The sequence below is a fragment of the Myripristis murdjan genome, chromosome 19 (genome assembly GCF_902150065.1).
Source record: "Myripristis murdjan chromosome 19, fMyrMur1.1, whole genome shotgun sequence".
NCBI classification, from domain to species: Eukaryota; Metazoa; Chordata; class Actinopteri; order Holocentriformes; family Holocentridae; genus Myripristis; species Myripristis murdjan.
Window position 1 is genome coordinate 26479411 of NC_043998.1, and position 19029 is coordinate 26498439.

General features: G+C 43.1%; 1 protein-coding gene across 2 annotated transcripts; it reads left to right on the forward strand.

Annotated features, from left to right (window-relative positions):
- The first annotated feature begins 9160 nt into the window (after window positions 1-9160).
- On the forward strand, window positions 9161-17042 carry rnls (renalase, FAD-dependent amine oxidase). 2 transcript variants are annotated; one of them, XM_030078012.1, is made up of 7 exons: window positions 9161-9405; window positions 10419-10524; window positions 10656-10798; window positions 11181-11339; window positions 14864-15037; window positions 15631-15806; window positions 15905-17042. In XM_030078012.1, exons 1-7 carry the CDS (start codon window positions 9288-9290, stop codon window positions 16055-16057), a joined length of 1029 nt encoding a protein of 342 aa, XP_029933872.1. In that variant the 5' UTR covers window positions 9161-9287; the 3' UTR covers window positions 16058-17042. The 2 variants fall into 2 exon arrangements, with proteins under 2 accessions (XP_029933872.1, XP_029933873.1); XM_030078013.1 differs by having other exon boundaries at window positions 11184-11339.
- Window positions 17043-19029: the final 1987 nt, after the last annotated feature.

The following is a 19029-nucleotide window of genomic DNA, read 5'->3' on the forward strand; positions in this document are numbered from 1 at the left end:
CAATGCACAAGACTTCAGATCAGCAGGACAAAATGAGACTAGTATCACTCTGCAGTGGAACAAAGTGAATGGCAATCGCAGCTACATGTCCCATTGGCATGGTGCTGAAAGTAAAAATGGACCAGTGAACAGAGAGAGGACTGTCATCTTCACTGTCCAGTTTGATGGTACAGAGATAAACGTCACTGCTCCACATGGAGATGGACCAGTCACTCACACAGTCTCACCTCTGGCTGCTGCCACTGAATACACATTCACTCTCTTCACTGTGTTAAAGTATGTCAGAAGCAGTGGAGTGAACACGACTGCAATCACTGGTAAGACAACTCCCATCATTATTTGTTTATCATAATTTCAGAGGGCTGTCATCCCTAAGACAGCACTCCGAACAGAGTCCCAGCCTGAGTCAGGTCTGTGTTATAAAGAGTAACAGTAACTTCTACTTCAGTAGCAAAAACCACATTTCATTGAGTTGACGATTAATGTTTTATTGTGTAGTTAAGATAAGATAAAATAAGATCATCACAAATTTAAAATTAAAAACACAAACACATTTACACACAACAGATAAAAACAGTGCAGCCTATTTTGTGCTATTTAGAACAGTTATTGTAGAGGGGATGAATGATTTCTAATAGATGTTGTAGATATTCAGTATATATTTGGCTGGTAATAGGCAATCAGTACAACTATTTACAATTCAACATTTGGAGAGAACATCATAACACAACATCATAACACAGTTCCTCGCCATGTTCATCTTGCGGTCTCCCACCTGAGGCTGCATGTATCGTCCACGCACACATCAGTGCGTATGACGAAATCACATTGGGGCAAGCCCTCCCAGGGCCCATAGAAATGAACTGTAGGGTCCAAAATGTGAAAAAAAAATCTCACCATGTAAGTCTATGAGAGCGCCTGGGGTGATTTTCAATCTGACTGAGATCGCCCCAAGGGGGCGGGGCTGCTGGTTGGAAAGTGACATTCAGGCTGCTGATGTCACAGCGATATTCGGGCTGCTGATTGGACAATAATATTAAGACCTAGACCGGCAAAATAAACTCTTTTTTCTCTTTCTTTCGTTTGGCTTTAGAGGGCGATGCACTATCGCCCACTATGGGCCAGCCACCCCTGAAATGGAACCAGTGAAGATAACCTATAGGATGTTTAAGAGGTGGCATTTATTAATTTTCTTAATTTGTCATCATTTCTGTCTCAGCTCCTCTCAACCCAGAAGGCTTCAGACCAACAGGACAAAATAAGACCAGCATCACTCTGCAGTGGAACCAAGTCAACATCTCTGACAGCTACGTCCTCCAGTTTAATGGCACAGAGACAAACTTCACTGCAAATGGGAATGGATCAATCACTCACACAGTGTCATCTCTGACTGTTGGGACTGAATACACATTCACTGTCTTCAGTGTGTTTAAGAACATTAGAAGCAGTGGAGTGACCCTGACTGCAGCCACTGGTAAGAAATGTTTCATTAACTTGTAACTTAACTGTGTTGTAGTTCACATTTTTGTTTTATGTCACAGGGTTCTGATCAAACTTCAACCACAAGAATCTGGTTTGCATTACAGCCAACTGTCTTTACAATAAATTAATTTCAGAATCACTGATTGAATTAATCTAGATATTAAGAGATGATGTTTAGTTTAAACTCCACTTTGGTGTCTCTTTGTGTTTCAGTTCCTCTCAGTCCACAAGGCATTGGAATAGCAGGGCAGAATGAGACTAGCATCACTCTGCAGTGGAATCAAGTGAACGCTGCCAGCTATATGCTGGAGGGGAATGGTACTGTCATTAACATCACAGCAAGAGGAAATGAACGGGTCAAAAATGGACAAGTCAAAAACGAAACAGTCACTTACACAATCTCACCTCTCAATGCTGCGACCATGTACATGTTCACGCTCTACACCGTCATGCAGCAAGCCAGGAGCAGTGGAATAAACATCACTGCAGCCACTGGTAAGAGTTCTGGCTTCACTTGTGCTCTGCAGTGACTTGGCAGGCCATAATTATGTGTTCTACTGTCTTCCTTTGTGTTATTCTGATGCTTATTCAACGGGAAGCGTCACTACTTCAGTCCACTCATGTCTTGTACACACACATTGTGCACTAAACAAACTTAACCCAGCCCAGAGCAGCTTGGGAACTTCAGGTTCAGGGTTAGGGTTAATGAATCTCAGGTGGGTGTTTGAGGTGTTTGAGCTCAAAGTTTTTGAGGAAGGTTTTGCAAAGTTAGTTACTCGCTCTGTGAATACTGTTCAAACTTTAAAATGTTGCGTATGGAGATTTATCTTTTTGAAGCCTTCCCAGCCATTTTAACTGTTGTTTAAATGTTTCAGCTCCTGTCAATCCACAAGACTTCAGATCAACTGGACAAACTCAGACTACGATCACCCTGCAGTGGACCAAAGTGAACGGCATCAACAGCTACGTCCTCCAGTTTGATGGTGCAGAGATAAACGTCACTGCTCCAGATGGAGATGGACCAGTCACTCACACAGTCTCAGCTCTGACTGCTGCCACTGAATACACACTCACTGTCTACAGTGTGTTCATGGACGTCAGAAGCAGTGGAGTGACCCTGACTGCAGCCACTGGTAAGATGTTTGGCCTCACATTTTGTGCATTGCAGTGATTTGGCAGCTCATAATCATGTGCTCTGTTTTCAACTTCTTTCTCTCCTTGACAAGATTTGGTGACTAATTTCTTTTGAACTGTTTAACCGGTTGGTGCTGCTGAAAGTTCAAAATGTGCAGCTACTTGAGGAGATTCAGTTTTTTGAGTTACAAACTTCACTCAAACTTTTTACTGCAACTGTTGCAAATACTAACCCATCCAACTCATTCAAACCCTTCAACTACTGCCACTACTGCTTCAGTAAATTTATTTCAGGTTCTTACTGGGTAGCATGGCCTTTCCTTTCTCCTTAAAGCTGTCAATCATTTATATGTTCCTTCTGCCCTTTAATTGTACAAAAAAAACATTACTCTGGAATGATACTTTATATTGTATATTATAATATAAATACAGCGTTCAAATGTACTACATTGCTGTGCCACTGCTTGCTCTCCATCACCTGTATATCAGTCTTACCTGCATCTGGTGTCTCTGTAATTCTGAAGTAACCTTTGTTTTTCTCCCCAGAGCCAGCAGGTGTCACCAGTGTGTCTTCCAGGTGCAGCCCTCACCCCTGGGTGCTGCTGCTCCTTTTTTATCTCATCATCACTTAGTTTGAGTCCTGTGTGTGGGGGTGTGTTGCATTTGGCAAAATATCACATTAGTATACACTGTTATCTTACTCTTTGAGAGGTAACAGGTGGTATGAAGGGATGTTGGGTGAAAGGAAGATAGATGGTTTATAGAAGGTGTTTGATAATTACTCGTCCAGGGTGCACAGCGAGTATGGGAAATTATTTTACCCCAAATATAGTGTGGAGAATTATCATCATATAACCTGAGTGTCCAAGTATAATGTTTATCCATATAATCTTATATGTTTAATCGCCATTAATCGATAGCTACTATGATTGATTTTACTTGAATGCCGCATGTAATCTCAACTCGAGGCTGTGTGAAGAAAACAAAATGGCAGCGTTCCCACAGAAAACAGTGCTTTGTTTTGCTAGATGGTGTCTACTGGATGGGCCAATGGATAAGATAGGAATTTATTTATTTGAAACAGGGACAGTGCACAAATAAAAATTAATCTTGTAAGACAAGAAAAGATGTCTTGGGCAAGTGTTATGACTGGGGTCGTTTATTTGTTGTGTTTACATTTTTTGGGCAGACAGCTCTCTCTCCCCTCCCTCTCTGCAGTAGCAATCAGCTGTGTGTGTATATGTGAGATGAGCTGCAGGTGTGTGAACCTCTCCCGGCTGACCAGGTGACCGAGCTGCTGCCTGCTGATTGGCTGATCCTCCAGTTCAAATACCAGCTGATCCCAGCCGTCTCTCTCTCTGTCTCTCCTACTCCCAGCTGACAGCAGCCGGCGTGTTTAGAGTGTGATCTTGTGGTTTGGTGCTAGATGGACATTTGTTGTGTGTAGAACAGTGATAACTATTAGCCTTTAGCATTGGGTGTTTTGCTGTGACCCTGTCACAGTATAATTGTTAAAGCTCAGTAGCAGGCCTCAGTAGGAGGGAGAAGCCTTTTTTGTTGTAAATCTTTTCTCCTGATTATTTATGTTAGGAGATAGGTAAGTTTGATTGTCTTTTGTTTATTTTGTTTTCTTACAGGTAAGATAGGGAGTTTTGGTAGTAGTTTTGTTTATTATTTTGGCTGTGCTCCACTCTGAAGCATAATAAACTGCTACTTTGACTTGTGTATGTGGACTGTTCGACTTGGGAGTGGGAAGAGCGGGGATGTAATACAGTACAGGAGGTGGGGGATGATCACTGCATTTAAGTATGTACTTGATGCCTCAATGGTAACAGAGTCTCTTATGTATCTAAAATTTGCTAAATTACATTTCAGTGTATTACTCAGCTTTTTGACATGGCCTTTAAAGCTGAGTGTTGGATCTAGAGTTACCCCCAGATATTTAAATTACTCTACAGGTTTTATTTTTTGCCCATTTACTAAGATCTCGGGATAAGTTTTAATTTTACACCTATTGGTAAAGAACATGGTTACAGTTTTTTCAACATTTAATCTAAGGCATTAGTTGTATAACCAGTCATTCACCTTGTTCATGACATTTGTTTATTTCTTGGCCACCTCTGTTGCACTTTACCCATGGGTATATAAAACACTGTCATCAGCATACATAATAATATTTCGGCCCCTACAGACCAAGGGCAAGTCATTAATATATAATCAGAAAAGCAGTGGCCCTAAAATTGACCCCTGTGGGACTCCCAGCGTAGATGCTAGAGATGTAGACAATATCCCATTTACTCGCACACACTGTTGTCTGTCACTTAAGTAAGATTTTATCCAGTTTTGGACATTAATGGAGATGTCATAAGAGGTGTAGACAGAGCAATCGACACGAAGAAGGGGTACAAAGCTCACATGCATTGAACTGTTTTTGGAATTGTTTCATGAACCAGCTCTGCGTTAATGTATTCTGACAAAGTCTATAATAAACCTATTTTACTTCATCTGATTTCTAAACTTTGTCTGAGTTATGGCTGCAGTTTTATTAGGAAAAGTGAACAGTTTTTTTCAATCTATTTAACGCTACAAGAAGAACAGCCATGTGGAAGAAGACCTGCACACATCTGGCCCAAGTGCAAGAATTTGCATAGCAGTCATAAACTTTATTTTTATTCAATTTTTTTCTAGCAGGGAAAGCTAATGATAATGATAATCCAGCTGACAAGTTAAGTCAAATCTGGTATTAGGCATTCAATGACATGGTTTTTTATAAATATATAACAAGCCAGTAATCAACTGATATTCAGGGAAGAGAATTACCTATGGCATTTTAATTGATGGGGGGCAGTAAGGGATCTGGACAGCCCCTTGGGGAGGCTCTGGCCCAAAAAGGGTTGAAAACCACTGCATTAGAGTTATCAGAATAATGACTGACGAAAGGGTGAGGTTACTGCCCACATTCACTGTCTATGTGACTCCAGCCACTGGTAAGATGTTTGGCATCTCTTCTTTATTTGAAAGCCAGAGGAGAGGGAGATGGGGGGAGAGAGGGGATGACATGCTGGAAATGACCCAGGCTGGGGTTCGAACACAGGACGCTGTGATCAGGACTCAGCCTCAACAAGGAGTACGCGCTCGTGGACTTTGTCTCTTCACTAAATTTATTAAAGATCAAGGTCTGTTAAGCAGTGAGTTTTAACAGAGTATGTGAAAGATAGACATAGAACATAGAAACAAACATAGAAGATATTTGTGCCTGAGTTAAAGAGAGTGATGGTGGTGGGGTTGAAATGTTAAGTTGTAGTGGTAGTAAAAAAAAAATTAAGTATAAGAGCTTTTGTCAACACATTTTCAAAAAAAAAAAAAAAAAAAAAAAAAAAAAAATCAGCACCTGGAAAACATTCCTCCTTGTTCTTACATGGATATTTTAGTCAGCTCTGAGATGACACTTGCCTGATCATGCTGAGCTTGGAAGAGGCTCTCTTTTTCTGTTTGGCCTCTTCGTTCTGACCACTAAGGCTGTCTTATTAGAACAACAGCTTTTCGTTCGCCTCCTGAGCTGACAGCAGGTGAGGAAATATTTGCATAAGCCCCGCCCTCGCTTCCTTCAAAGCCACTCGCACTCTTACCTGTTCAGTGCGCTCGCCATTACAGAGAGTTAGGGTTGATACAACTTTGAACTGGATGAATATGTTGTTGGTTTGGAGTTTGTCATCCCTCCTCCCGGTGCTGTAGTTTGTGCGGCCTCATTAGCATAATTAAAATCAGCATCCAGGCCAAAAGTGTGCATTCTCACATAGGTTGACTGGACTTTTATAGGTACTTACAGTTAAGGGACTATTTCTCCTTAATATTAATGTTGATTATTATCTTGTTTTGTAGTTGTTTTATTACTTTTTAATAAAAAAAAAAACTTCACTTTACAAATTGACAATCTTGACAATCTTTATTGAGGTGTTGCTTAATTACTAACCGCATCTAATCAGAAACTGTGGATTACACAGCGGCCAATCAGAATGATGAAAAAAAGGGTTTGTTTCAGAACAGAGAACAAGAACAGCATTACAACATTTACTGGACTAGGATAGCCTATAACAGCCCAGTTTACATGGAAATGATTTGAGGAAAAAGCAAAAGAAAAAACAGCCAAATTTTGTGAGCCCTAATGGAGGGTTTTCATGACGCCCTGCGCTTGGCGGCTCTATGCCAGCTTCTTCACGTCGGGTTGAAATGAGGTGAGCTTGAGCCTCAGAGCACCAGAGGTACATTTCCACATCTTCAATAAACAGACATGAGACCACAACTTTGTTCATGCATGTGTTATTGAAAAACATATGTATCATTCACGGCGATGAGATGAGCGTTGTCCTCAGGAGAAATAGATGCTTTAAAGAGGAGGAAGCTCCGACTTTCCTCTGGCTGATCCTGCCTACCGTGGCTGGGTAGGCAGGATCAGCCAGAGCTTAAATCGCATAGTACATGCATAGAAAAATATATGAAGTAGAACTCAATATTAAAACCACTGCAAAGTCAATCAAGCAGCTGCTGTCAAAAAAGTAGTTATTGACATCAGGGCCAGCTTTTGGCGTAGGTGGTACAGGCAGTTGCCTAGGGCGCCATCTGCTGGACAGGCGCCGCTAGCAGCCAGAAGGGTGCTGGCAGCGATTGTTTAGATCACAACAGAAAATCAGCTGAATCTCAACAACACAGGACTTCCAGCTCCAGTGCAGTCTGTAAGAGCAACAACAATACATTCTAAACACCGCCCACTCGGATCACACACCATTAAACCTCCAAGCACAACTAAGTCTGAAAAGCTATTGTGTCAGTCACATACGAGCACAACATATGAAGACTCTAACCAGAGAGAGAGAGAGAGAGAGAGAGAGAGAGAGAGAGAGAGAGAGAGAGAGAGGCTTTTAAATCTCCCTGTTAGCTTTTACCTTTTCGTTGTGTGCACTGATGTGGAGCCTGAGCTGCTCCTCCAGCGCTGTGTCTGTGTCTGTCCGGCTCTTCCCAAAGGCCTTCAGGCTGATCAGAGAGCGGATGTGGGCTGTGGGGGTTTGGTGGTCCAGCAAAGCCTCGGCAGGCTGTGCCTCTCTCAGCCAGACGCTGCCGCGACCCGCCGAGCAAAGGAGACTCGGAGAGCAACAACCTGCTAGCTTGACTACATCCACACAACCCGCTCTTTCTTTTTGTACCTTCTGTTTGAAGTAAATCTATCTATCTATCTATTCCGTTTGAAAAGTCCTCACAGTTTTTGTCCCTTCCTTTGGATTAGATCCTTGAGGTCAGGTGTTGGTTTCCCAGTTAATATTATATGTTTTCCCTCAAATATCAAGTTAGAAAGTCTTTTCATGGGAAATCTCCTCCTTCGCTGTTAGCCAAAAGCACTGTGCGCCTGTGACAACAGCATCACGAGACCTTGTGGGGGGTTCAGGGCCTGTCGGGATTCCCGAGATTCCCGACTCGGGAAGCCAACCCACAGAGGCAGAGAGGCACTGTGCCTAAATGATGCCCACTGAAGACAGCGGACTTTACAAAGCTGTCATCTCCACATCTGGAGAAAGGGACGAGGTTTTTGACAGCACCAATTCTGCATACTTCACAAAACGCTCACTTAGTGGTTTTGCAAAGGATTAACCACTCTCTCTTTTTGTACCACTCTGCATTGAAGTCCCTCTCTTTTTGGCCAAATGGTCTAGCGTCTCCTTTAGTCTACAATCAGCTGTGCAGCTTTACCGTCTCCATGTCCCGACAACAATCCTCCACGCAGTCGGAACCAGCCTGGCAGGTTTCAGTGCGACTCCGGCGACAGTCTCAGCAGGAGCAGAGCTGCTGCTTGGGTTAGGGTTTTCGGGCTGTGCCGGTTGGGTTGAAGATCCAGGCTCTGAGAGAGTTGTGGAAAGCGTTCCAGCATTTTTCATGAAGTTCAGTTTTGTTTGTCAGTATTTTGTTTTCTTATTCTCCGGTTCGGACATGTTTGCAGAAGCACAGTCAGTTCAAACAGGCAACACAGCACACAGCAATGAAACAGTTTGACTGGTTGATGTACAGTACACTGTCTGTATTTGAATTGTGTGACATCCCCTTTGATTGGATTAAAAATGTAAGTATTCTTCTTCTTCTTCTCTTGTTTTATGTTTGTGTTTGACTCGCTTTTTGAATAAAAACGTTTTGTATAACTGTAGTCCTCCTTACAATCCGGTGGCAGGCTGAGGGCTTCCTGCTGCTGGGGGCTGTGGGACAGAGCCAGACGGCTGAGAGTCACCTCTCTGGGTTTTACCTGATGTATGAGTGGAAGAGTGAAACCCTTTTTTTTATGTGTTGCAATACAGGGACCTCTGATTGTGCTTTAAAATAATGTCGCCGTCGTTGTGTTCAGCTTAGTTTCAGCCCCTACACCGCCCTCTGCAGGTGAAAACACATGGGCATATTCTTGAAGGTCTAATTAGACTTTTATTCTGAAAAGGAACACCGGATATCTACTATGCATAATAGCGTTAATTTAATGCTTTTGCAACTCAACCCCGGAAGTGTTTATTGTCGGCCAACATCCGCAGCTGTTTTATAATAGTGAAGGTGGCAGTGCAGCCCGTGCAGATTAAAACTTATTTTATTCCGGGTTTTTTTGTTTTTTAGTTTCATCCACTTCGTTGTCGCGTGCCAAAATGTCCCGCGTGTTGATAGTCGGTGCAGGTCTGACCGGAAGCCTGTGCGCGTGCCTGCTGAGGAGAGAGTTGAAGAATAAAGTGAAGATCGTGGTGTGGGACAAAGCGAGGGGCTCAGGTGAGGGTCGCGTTAACCAGCGGGTCACAGACCAGAGTCCGTTCACAAATCTGTCACTTTCCTGCTCCCCTGCCCGGCAGCTCTGCAGACTGCGGCGATCAGCGACGTCTTCCGCCGCTTTCGGCATGGAAATAATGTCGGACCAGACTCCGTTTAAAAAAACTATCAGTTTAAAGCCCCGCCGGGTGTCGGCCAACACAGACGGCTGGTACACCATGACTTCAGACCTTATATGAATCTGTAAGCTCGTATCATATCATCGGCATGCAAATAATGTCACACACCATAATCTGTTAAAAAAAAAAAAAAAAAAGAAAAAAAAAAAAAAGAAACGTAAGGTTAAAAGTTCTTATGGTTCTCCAAGAGCGCAGAAAGCGGGTAGGACGTGAATTAAAGCGGCACCGAAGTTTAGTTTCTTGGGAATAAAAAAAAAAAAAAAAAAAAAAAACCTCAAAGATGTTCAGCTCCAGATTTATTTGTTAGTTATTTTGAGCTTCATGTTTTTGTGGTCCAAATTTATTTCTCTATTTATTTGCGTTTTATCACTAAGATGATCCGTTCAGCAGTTTATCCAGTGTCTAATGAAGTCCAACACAGTTCATTTTAGATTTCATTCATTCATTCATTCATTCATTCATTTATTTATTTATTTTTGCGTGATATCAGCCTGATTATTATTACTATTATTATTATTACTTATTATTATTAGCAGTATTATTATGACTGTTGAATTTTCAAAATACAGCTGTTTGAATTATTAATGTTTTTTGAGCGTCCTGGTTGGTCAACACATACACTTCTTCATTCCAGCAGTTACATTTTGAAAATTAATCAGTGTGAATAAAACAATCAGGATGATGATGATGATGATGATAAGGATTAGACCAGAGCTTCCTCATGTGGAGCTGCACTCAGCAAACATGTTCCCAAGGCCGACATGTTCTCACATAGAATGATAATGTGTGTGTGTGTGTGTGTGTGTGTGTGTGTGTGTGTGTGTGTGTGTGTGTCAGGCGGCAGGATGTCCACGTCTCGCTCTCCTGACGGCTCGTCTCACTCCGCCGACCTGGGAGCTCAGTACATCACCGCCACGCCGGCCTACAGCCAATCACACCACAGGTACGACCCCAGCGTGATGACATCATCCATCGACCAGGTGCATCGCATGGGATCATGTTGTTTCTCTCTCTCTCTCTCTCTCTCTCTCTCTCTCTCTCTCTCTCTGTGTGTGTGTGTGTGTGTGTGTGTAGTTTCTACGCGGAGCTGCAGGCCTCGGGGCTCCTGCAGCCGCTCCTCGCTCCCATCGAGGGCCTGAAGCAGCGGGAAGGCAGCGTTGACTACGTGACGCCACGCGGCACGGCGTCTATTGTCAAGCACTTCCTGTCTGAGTCAGGTGACCAAACCGTGTCCAGTCATCTGTCTGCTAACCCTGTTGATTGGTTGACACCCACGTTTTTCAGCGGCCAGATTCCACAGGGACGTTTCCCATTCAGTTCTCCCATAGAATAAAAAAAAAAAAAAAAACTATTTAAAGATGTGACATGCTGCAATAATCCCTCATACTTCTTTTGGTACTATGACAATAAAGTAACTTTATCGATAGCAAAATTAATCCTTTGAAAGCTGAGAAAATTCACATTTACATTTTTTTTACTCCCCAAAACATGGGAATATGACATGATAAGCAAATTAGCAAAAAACTGTTGGGTTGTGCTGAACATTTTTTGTCAGATGTTAAAAATCGCTCCATTCTTCTCCGTCTCCCTCTCTGCCAGAAGCTGATTTGTGCTTTGAGCATCATGTGACTGGCCTGTACCGCCGCGGTGCATCATGGGAGGTCCACAGGAAGGCGGGCGGGTCAGAGGAGTTTGACGCCGTCGTCCTCACGATGCCCGTCCCGCAGATCCTGCAGCTGCAGGGAGACCTGACCGAGCGTGAGCCCCACACACACACACACACACACACACAGTAAACCTCAAAAGCTTCTCTAATCAGATGAATTGATGGATAATCAACAGAGTAAGCGATGACTAATGTAACCAATGGCTGCAGCCGGTTGCAGTGACATCATCATGACACTGCAGGTTCACCAGCAAGTTGTTGTCGTTAGAAGTAGTACTAGCAGTAATAGTACTAGTATCATTATTGTTATTAACCAAGGAGGGTTGTGTGTGTGTGTGTGTGTGGGCACGCGTGTGTGTGTGTGTGTGTTTGTATGTGTTACATGAACCAACCTGAGAAACCACTGTCATTATGAGGTCATGTTGGCTGGTCCTCACAAAGGAAACAGCTGCTTCTGTTGTATAGGGTAAGGTTAAGGTAAGGGTTTAGGTTAAGGTAAGGGTTAGAGTAAACATTATGGTAACACTTATGTTAAGGTAAGGGTTAAGGTAAAGGTTATGTTAAGGTAAGTGTTAAGGTAAGGGTTAGGGTAAATGTTAAGGTTAAGGTAAGGGTTAAGGAAAAGGTTATATTAAGGTAAGGTTAAGGTAAGGGTTAAGATAAAGGTTATGTTAAGTAAGGGTTAAGGTAAGGGTTAAGGTAAAGGTTATGTTAAGGTAAGGGTTAAGGAAAGGTTATGTTAAGGTAAGGGTTAAGGTAAAGGTTATGTTAAGGTAAGGGTAAAGGTTAGGTTAAGGTAAGGCTTAGGGTTAAGGTTAGGTTAAGGTAAGGGTTAAGGTAAAGGTTATGTTAAGGTAAGGGTTAGGGTTATGATGATGATGAAAACCCTAACCCTTAAGGTAAGGGTTAGGGTAAAGTTTATGTTAAGGTAAGGGTTGAGGTAAGGGTTAGGGTAAACGTTACGGTAACGGTTATGTTAAGGTAAGGGTTAAGGTAAAGGTTAAGGTAAAGGTTATGTTAAGGTAAGGGTTAGGGTAAAGGTTATGTTAAGGTAAGGGTTAGGGTAAAGGTTATGTTAAGGTAAGGGTTAAGGTAAAGGTTATGCTAAGGTAAGGATTAAGGTAAAGGTTATGTTAAGGTAAGGATTAGGGTAAAGGTTATGTTAAGGTAAGGGTTAGGGTAAAGGTTATGTTAAGGTAAGGGTTAAGGTAAAGGTTATGTTAAGGTAAGGGTTAGGGTAAAGGTTATGTTAAGGTAAGGATTAAGGTAAAGGTTATGTTAAGGTAAGGGTTAGGGTAAAGGTTATGTTAAGGTAAGGATTAAGGTAAAGGTTATGTTAAGGTAAGGGTTAGGGTAAAGGTTATGTTAAGGTAAAGGTTATGTTAAGGTAAGGGTTAGGGTAAAGGTTATGTTAAGGTAAAGGTTATGTTAAGGTAAGGGTTAGGGTAAAGGTTATGTTAAGGTAAGGGTTAAGGTAAAGGTTATGTTAAGGTAAGGGTTAGGGTAAAGGTTATGTTAAGGTAAGGGTTAAGGTAAAGGTTATGTTAAGGTAAGGGTTAGGGTAAAGGTTATGTTAAGGTAAGGATTAAGGTAAAGGTTATGTTAAGGTAAGGGTTAGGGTAAAGGTTATGTTAAGGTAAGGATTAAGGTAAAGGTTATGTTAAGGTAAGGGTTAGGGTAAAGGTTAGGTTATGCTAAGGCAGGGTTCACCAACTCAGTCCTCCAGGCCCCCCTGTCCTGCAGGTTTTGGTCTCAGCTCTGCTCTTGCACACCTGACCCAGGTAAGGCCCACACATCCTCCTGTACACCCTGTTCAGGTAGATCTGCTTCAACCAATCAGCATGAAGCCCTTAAATGGATCAGGTGTGAAAGAGCAGAGCTGAAACCAAAACCTGGAGGACAGGTGGTCCTGGAGGACTGAGTTGGGGAACCCTGGGTTAAGGTAAGGATTAAGTTAAAGGTTATGTTAAGGTAAGGGTTAAGGTTAAGGTAAGGGTTAGGGTGAAGGTTAAGGTAAGGGTAAAGGTTATGTTAAGGGTTAGGGCGAGGCATGATCTGGTTCTGGCTCAGATCAGGGAAAGGCTGTTGACAGTGAATGTCCCTGTGTGTGTGTGTGTGTGTGTGTGTGTGTGTGTGTGTGTGTGTGTGTGTGTCCCTGTATGTATGTGTGTGTGTGTGTGACTGTGTGTGTGAGGTCATGGTCTGCAAGCTGCAGTGCTGTGTTTCAGCCACAGGGTGGCAGCAGCAGCAGGATAAAGTCTGTGTGTGTTTGGCTGTGAAGGAGCTGCTGATCAGTTCAGACAGGTAACGGCTCTAATTAATCATCAATAATGATAATGTGATCATAATAACAACATTTAGTGTTGTAAGCAGCAGTTTGATAACAGGTGTGTGTTGGCGTCAGGTCACTCAGGAAGAGCTAAGCTGATTTAAAAGAATATAATCTAAAAATAAAACACTAGAATATGAGAAACATCCTGAACACCCGACTCATCGCTTTGAGTCAAGAAATCTGAATACTTGACTCATTTACTTATTTTTAATGTGGTTTGATTTTTCACACACACACACACACACACACACACACACAGCTCTATGTACGTTACCTCTGCTGGATTTATCACTAACCTTCTCTCTGATTGGCTGAGGGTGAACAGGCATTTCTTAGAGGCTCTGCAAGTCTGTGTGTGTGTCTGTGTCTGTGTGTGTGTGTGTGTGTGTGTGTGTGTGTGTGTGTGCGTGTGGTTAAGCTGGCGTCAGCCTGTGTGCGTGTGTGTCTGAGATGATGTCACCTGCAGCTCATCTTATTGGCTGACAGGGACAGCGCCCATTTCCTCCCTGCTGACACACACACACACACACACACACACACACACACATACACACACACACAGTGTGAAGAATGATTTACATCTCAGTTATTATTAGACTCTGTGTGTGTGTGTGTGTGTGTGTGTGTGTGTGTGTGTGTGTGTGTCAGGCTGCAGCAGAGATGTTGGGGAAAAGAGGAAGTTTGATTTAAAGGAGCAGCTCAGTTTCTCCTCAGGTTTCATCTGCAGTGTGTGTGTGTGTGTGTGTGTGTGTGTGTGTGTGTGTGTGTGTGTGTGTGTGTGTGTGTGTGTGTGTGTGTGTGTCAGTGTGTGTGTGTGTGTGTGTGTGTGTGTGTGTGTGTGTGTGTGTGTGTCTGCAGAGACCCCGCCCTCTGCCTGGGTTTTTGTGTTTTGCTGAGCTCGGGACTCTTCGTGGTCTTGGGCGTGTAGCTCTCGACCAATCACAGCGCAGCACAGAGCCAGAGCGATAACACGACGTCCAATAGGAAGCTACAGAAATCCCGGAGGCGGGAAAAAGGGAAATGTAGCGAGGAGCTGCTGGAGAAATGTGCTCGGAGGTTACAGCGCCACCATCTGGCCACTCCGCACACCAGTCCACATGATGACAGGGCCAGGCTAACCACTCCCATAGACTTCAAGTCTTTATGCTAAGCTAACAGGAAATGCTAGGAAATGCACAGGAACTGAGCCACTGGACGTCCAGAGGAGAAGGGGGATTTTGACCTGAACCAGACAACACGCTAAGTCTGTCTGTCTGTCTGTCTGTCTGTCTGTCTGTCTGTCAGTGCTGTCTGTCTCTCAGCGGCAGCAGTTAGACGGGGTGCAGTACTCGTCTCGCTTCGCGTTGGCGCTCTTCTTCTCTCCCGACGTGCAGCTGCAGCTTCCCTGGGCGGCACGCTACGTCAGCGACAGCGACTGCATCCGCTACGTTGCCCACGACGCCCGCAAACGCAACGCGGGTGAGACACGCCCGTCTGTCTGCACGCCCGTCTGTCTGTCTGATGTTAGCCTGTTAGCGTGTCCATGCTAACACCCTCTCGTTTAAACTGTTAAAAATTTCACTCGTGAAAAAGCAAATCAGCATGAATTGTGTTTTTTACTTTAACATCAATAAGAACAAACCTGGAAAATGAGTATTAAAATTGGAAAAACATCACTGGAGTCTAAGTCATATTTTGAACAGGGAAAAAATCAGCACCATTTTACTTAACATTTGTGCATCATTTTTAAAAAGAAATGAAATTGAAAAGTAAAAGTAAAAAATAGTTTTTAAAAAATCACTGGAATTAAGTAAATTAAAAAATGTTAATAAACATTAATAAAAAAAAAAACATGGGAATGTCAGAAAAAAAAATAGCATTTTTTTTTTGACAAAACTAAAACCTGAAAATGAGCAAAAACATTAAAAAAGACAAAAAAAAAAAAAAAAGTGTTTCAGGACTAAAAGGAAACGTAAAGGTCAGACCTTCAGGGACCCCTAGGGGCCCCCGGACCAGCGCTTTGAACACCACCGGCTTTAATATGCTGCTGTGTGTGTGTGTGTGTGTGTCAGACGCGGCGGGCTGTGGCCCCTCCCTCGTCGTGCACACCGGCGTGCCGTTCGGCCTGCAGCACCTGGAGAGAGACAAGGACGAGGTTCAGCCAATCATCTTGCAGGAGCTCTACCGGCTGCTTCCCGCTCTGCCGCAGCCAATCAGCATCAAGTGTCAGAAGTGGCGCTACTCGCAGGTGAGCCCTGGACTCTGCCTCCGTTTCAGAATAAAAGTCACACCCTCAGACGTGAGCGCATGTTTGTTTGTTTGTTTGTTGTTGTTTTGCGGCTGCAGGTGCTGACGGCGGTGCCGGGCTGCCCGGGTCACATGACCGTCCTCGCCGAGCCGCTGCTGGTGTGCGGCGGCGACGCCTTCAGCCACTCCAACTTCGACGGCTGCGTGGAGTCGGCGCTCAGCGTGCTGGACGTCCTGAAGGGCTCGCTGTGAGGGGGCGGGGCCTGAAGGGCTCGCTGTGAGGGGGCGGGGCCTGAAGGGGCTCGCTGTGAGGGGGCGGGGCCTCTCTGTCTGGACAGGAAGAAAACTGCAACTTTTTTTTCTTTTTTTTTTTTTGGCTTAAAAATAAAAAGGGAGGGAGGCGGAGCTTGGCTCCCGTGGCAACCTGCATGAAGTGATGATGTCACATGTCCAGCGGCTGTGATTGGCCGACATGTTGCTGTGATGCTGATCTGAGGTCAGGAGCTGTCAGGACCGATCAGAGCCCTTCCTGGTTTCCGTGGTGCTCGTCGTCATGGAGACGCATCACCAGTGAATTCAGTTTGTTTTCGTTTTAACAGAAAACTTTAATTGAGTTTGACGGCGGTGCGTTCAGGCGTCAGGTCGCCAGTCGGGAAGTCGCAGTGTTCGGTCAGACCGCTTCCTGTTTCCTGTCCTGCAGAGCGGAGGGGGCGGAGCCTGAGGATAAATGAATGAAAGCTTTTGTATCGACTGTAGCTGGTTTGTTGATTGACTTATTGATTAATTGATGATGTGATCACTCTGACAGCCAATCACAGCTCGTCAGGCCAGCTGGAGTCTGTTAGTGATGAAGATGAAGACGATGATGAAGATGATGCTCCTCAGCGACTCTTTAAGGCTCATTTACATTAAATAACATAAAATTAAATGATTATTTTATTGATTTAGTTTAATATTTTTGTGATGATTGTCTAGTAACTTTCTCCCTCATTTTTTTCTAATATTCTGATCATTTGTAGGTACATTTCTTTTTTTTTTTTTTAATTTAATCATTTATTTACTTATGTTGTTCTTTACAAGTTTAACAGTGATAAGTTTATGAAGATTTTTTTTTTTACTACTTCGTCATTTTGTGATCATTTCTTTAAGGAAATCAAGTAATTTTTTTCAGATTTAAAAGAAAAAACCCTGATAATATTAGAAAACAGTTCACTAGTGACGGTTAGATTATTTTTTTTGAAGTCAGAGTACGATAACTTATGAAAAACTGGCACAAACTATAAAGTTTTTTTTGGAAAATCTCAAGAAAAAAATCTAAAGAAATTTGTAAAATATTCTAAAAAAATATCTTTAAAGAAATATAAATTTGAAATAACCATAAGAGCTTCCAAAGGACAAATTCCAATTATTTTAAGTGAAGGGAAAAAAAAGCAGCATTCAAATTTAATTGACAAATAAAGAAATAAAAAAGAGGAGCTGATTAATAGATACATTTTTTTTTTTTTTTTTTTTTTTTTACTCTTTCGTTTGTAAGTTCACAGGTTTTTTTATTTTTTATTTTATTACGTCTTGGCTGTTCCTGCCTCTGACCTCACAGACCGCCGTCCTCCTGCGGCGATGCGTTTAATGACCTCACAGACCGCCGTCCTCCTGCGGCGATGCGTTTAATGACCTCACAGACCGCCGTCCTCCTGCGGCGATGCGTTTAATGACCTCACAGACCGCCGTCCTCCTGCGGCGATGCGTTTAATGACCTCACAGACCGCCGTCCTCCTGCGGCGATGCGTTTAATGACCTCACAGACCGCCGTCCTCCTGCAGCGATGCGTTTAATGACCTCACAGACCGCCGCCATCTACAGTGCCTTCTCCTCTGCCTCTTTGTAGCAGCTCCATTATTACAACCTCCTTTACTGCCGCCATGTTTGTTGCTGTCAGAAACTTTAGACTCTGTGCTGCCCTCACTGTGCTGCACTGTCGCCCCGCCCACAGTCCGCTAAGCCCCGCCCACCAGCCTTAGCTCCGCCTCAGAGCTGGGTCAGCCCTGTCTGGGACTCTCTGGGCCCTCAGCAGCTGGAAAGTGGGCGGGGCAGGAGAGTGTGGAGACTCACCTGGAGAGACGGCCGGCGATCCTGAAGAACATGAAAAACTGGTCTTTATTTATTTATGTTGTTGCTCCTCCACAATAAAAGCCTTTCCTGCTGTGAACACAGAGCTTCTGCCGGGTGGAGGAAGGAGATCCTGCTGGAACCAAAACATCCAAAACTTAACAGAAACACCAGCGACATGAAAACGCTGATTTCTCCAGACTCTTTTCTTCTCGTCTGTCTGTCTCTCTCTCTCTCTCTCTCTCTCTCTCTCTCTCTCTCTCTCTCTCTCCCTCTCTCTCTCTCTGTCAGACTGGAGAGAAAACAGAAACCAGTGAGAAAGAAAAACTTGTCTGTGTTTTGTCGTGAATAAATCTTCTGTTTCTCGAGTGACGGATGGGCTGTCTTGAAAATGAAAAGCTGAAAAAACTCTGAACCCTGAACTGATGGATCACAGCGACTTCACTGGGGAAACTGCCCGTGCTGCTGAAAATAAGAATTATTGTTTTATTTCAGGGGTTTTCAAAGTGGGCCCTCAGGATCATTACAAATGTAGTTTACCTTCTTAATCTATCTCCTCTCTCTCTGTCTATATATATATATATATATATATATATACACACACACACACACACACACACACACACAAAGGTTTATTTATTGATTTATGTGTTCACATGTTCAGGTCATTTCTTTGAAAATATTTTCTGGCTGTTTATTTTGTTTGTATTTTTCTAACATTTCTAATTTTTTTTTAACTAACATTCCAGTAATTTTTTTTATTATTCATTTTTATTATTATATTATTATTATATGTGTTGGAATCACCTGCACATTTTGTAAGAAAATGGCAGAAAATTAGTAAAATAAATTTTAAAATATTGATTCAAAAAACTTGCAAGAAAACTATATTAGAAAAAAGTTACATAAATACTTTGGAAAAACGGTTCCTCATATTGTTGAAGCCCCCCTGGAAGACCTCCAGGGCCCCCTGGGGGCCCCCGGACCTCACTTTGAAAACCTCTGAAATAAAACACTCGAAGAAGCAGGAGTTGGGAAACGTCTGATGTTTTTTCTGCGGCTGAAAACAGAAAAAGGTGAACGAGAAGAGAGCCGCCGCTCCGGCCCTTTCATCTTTT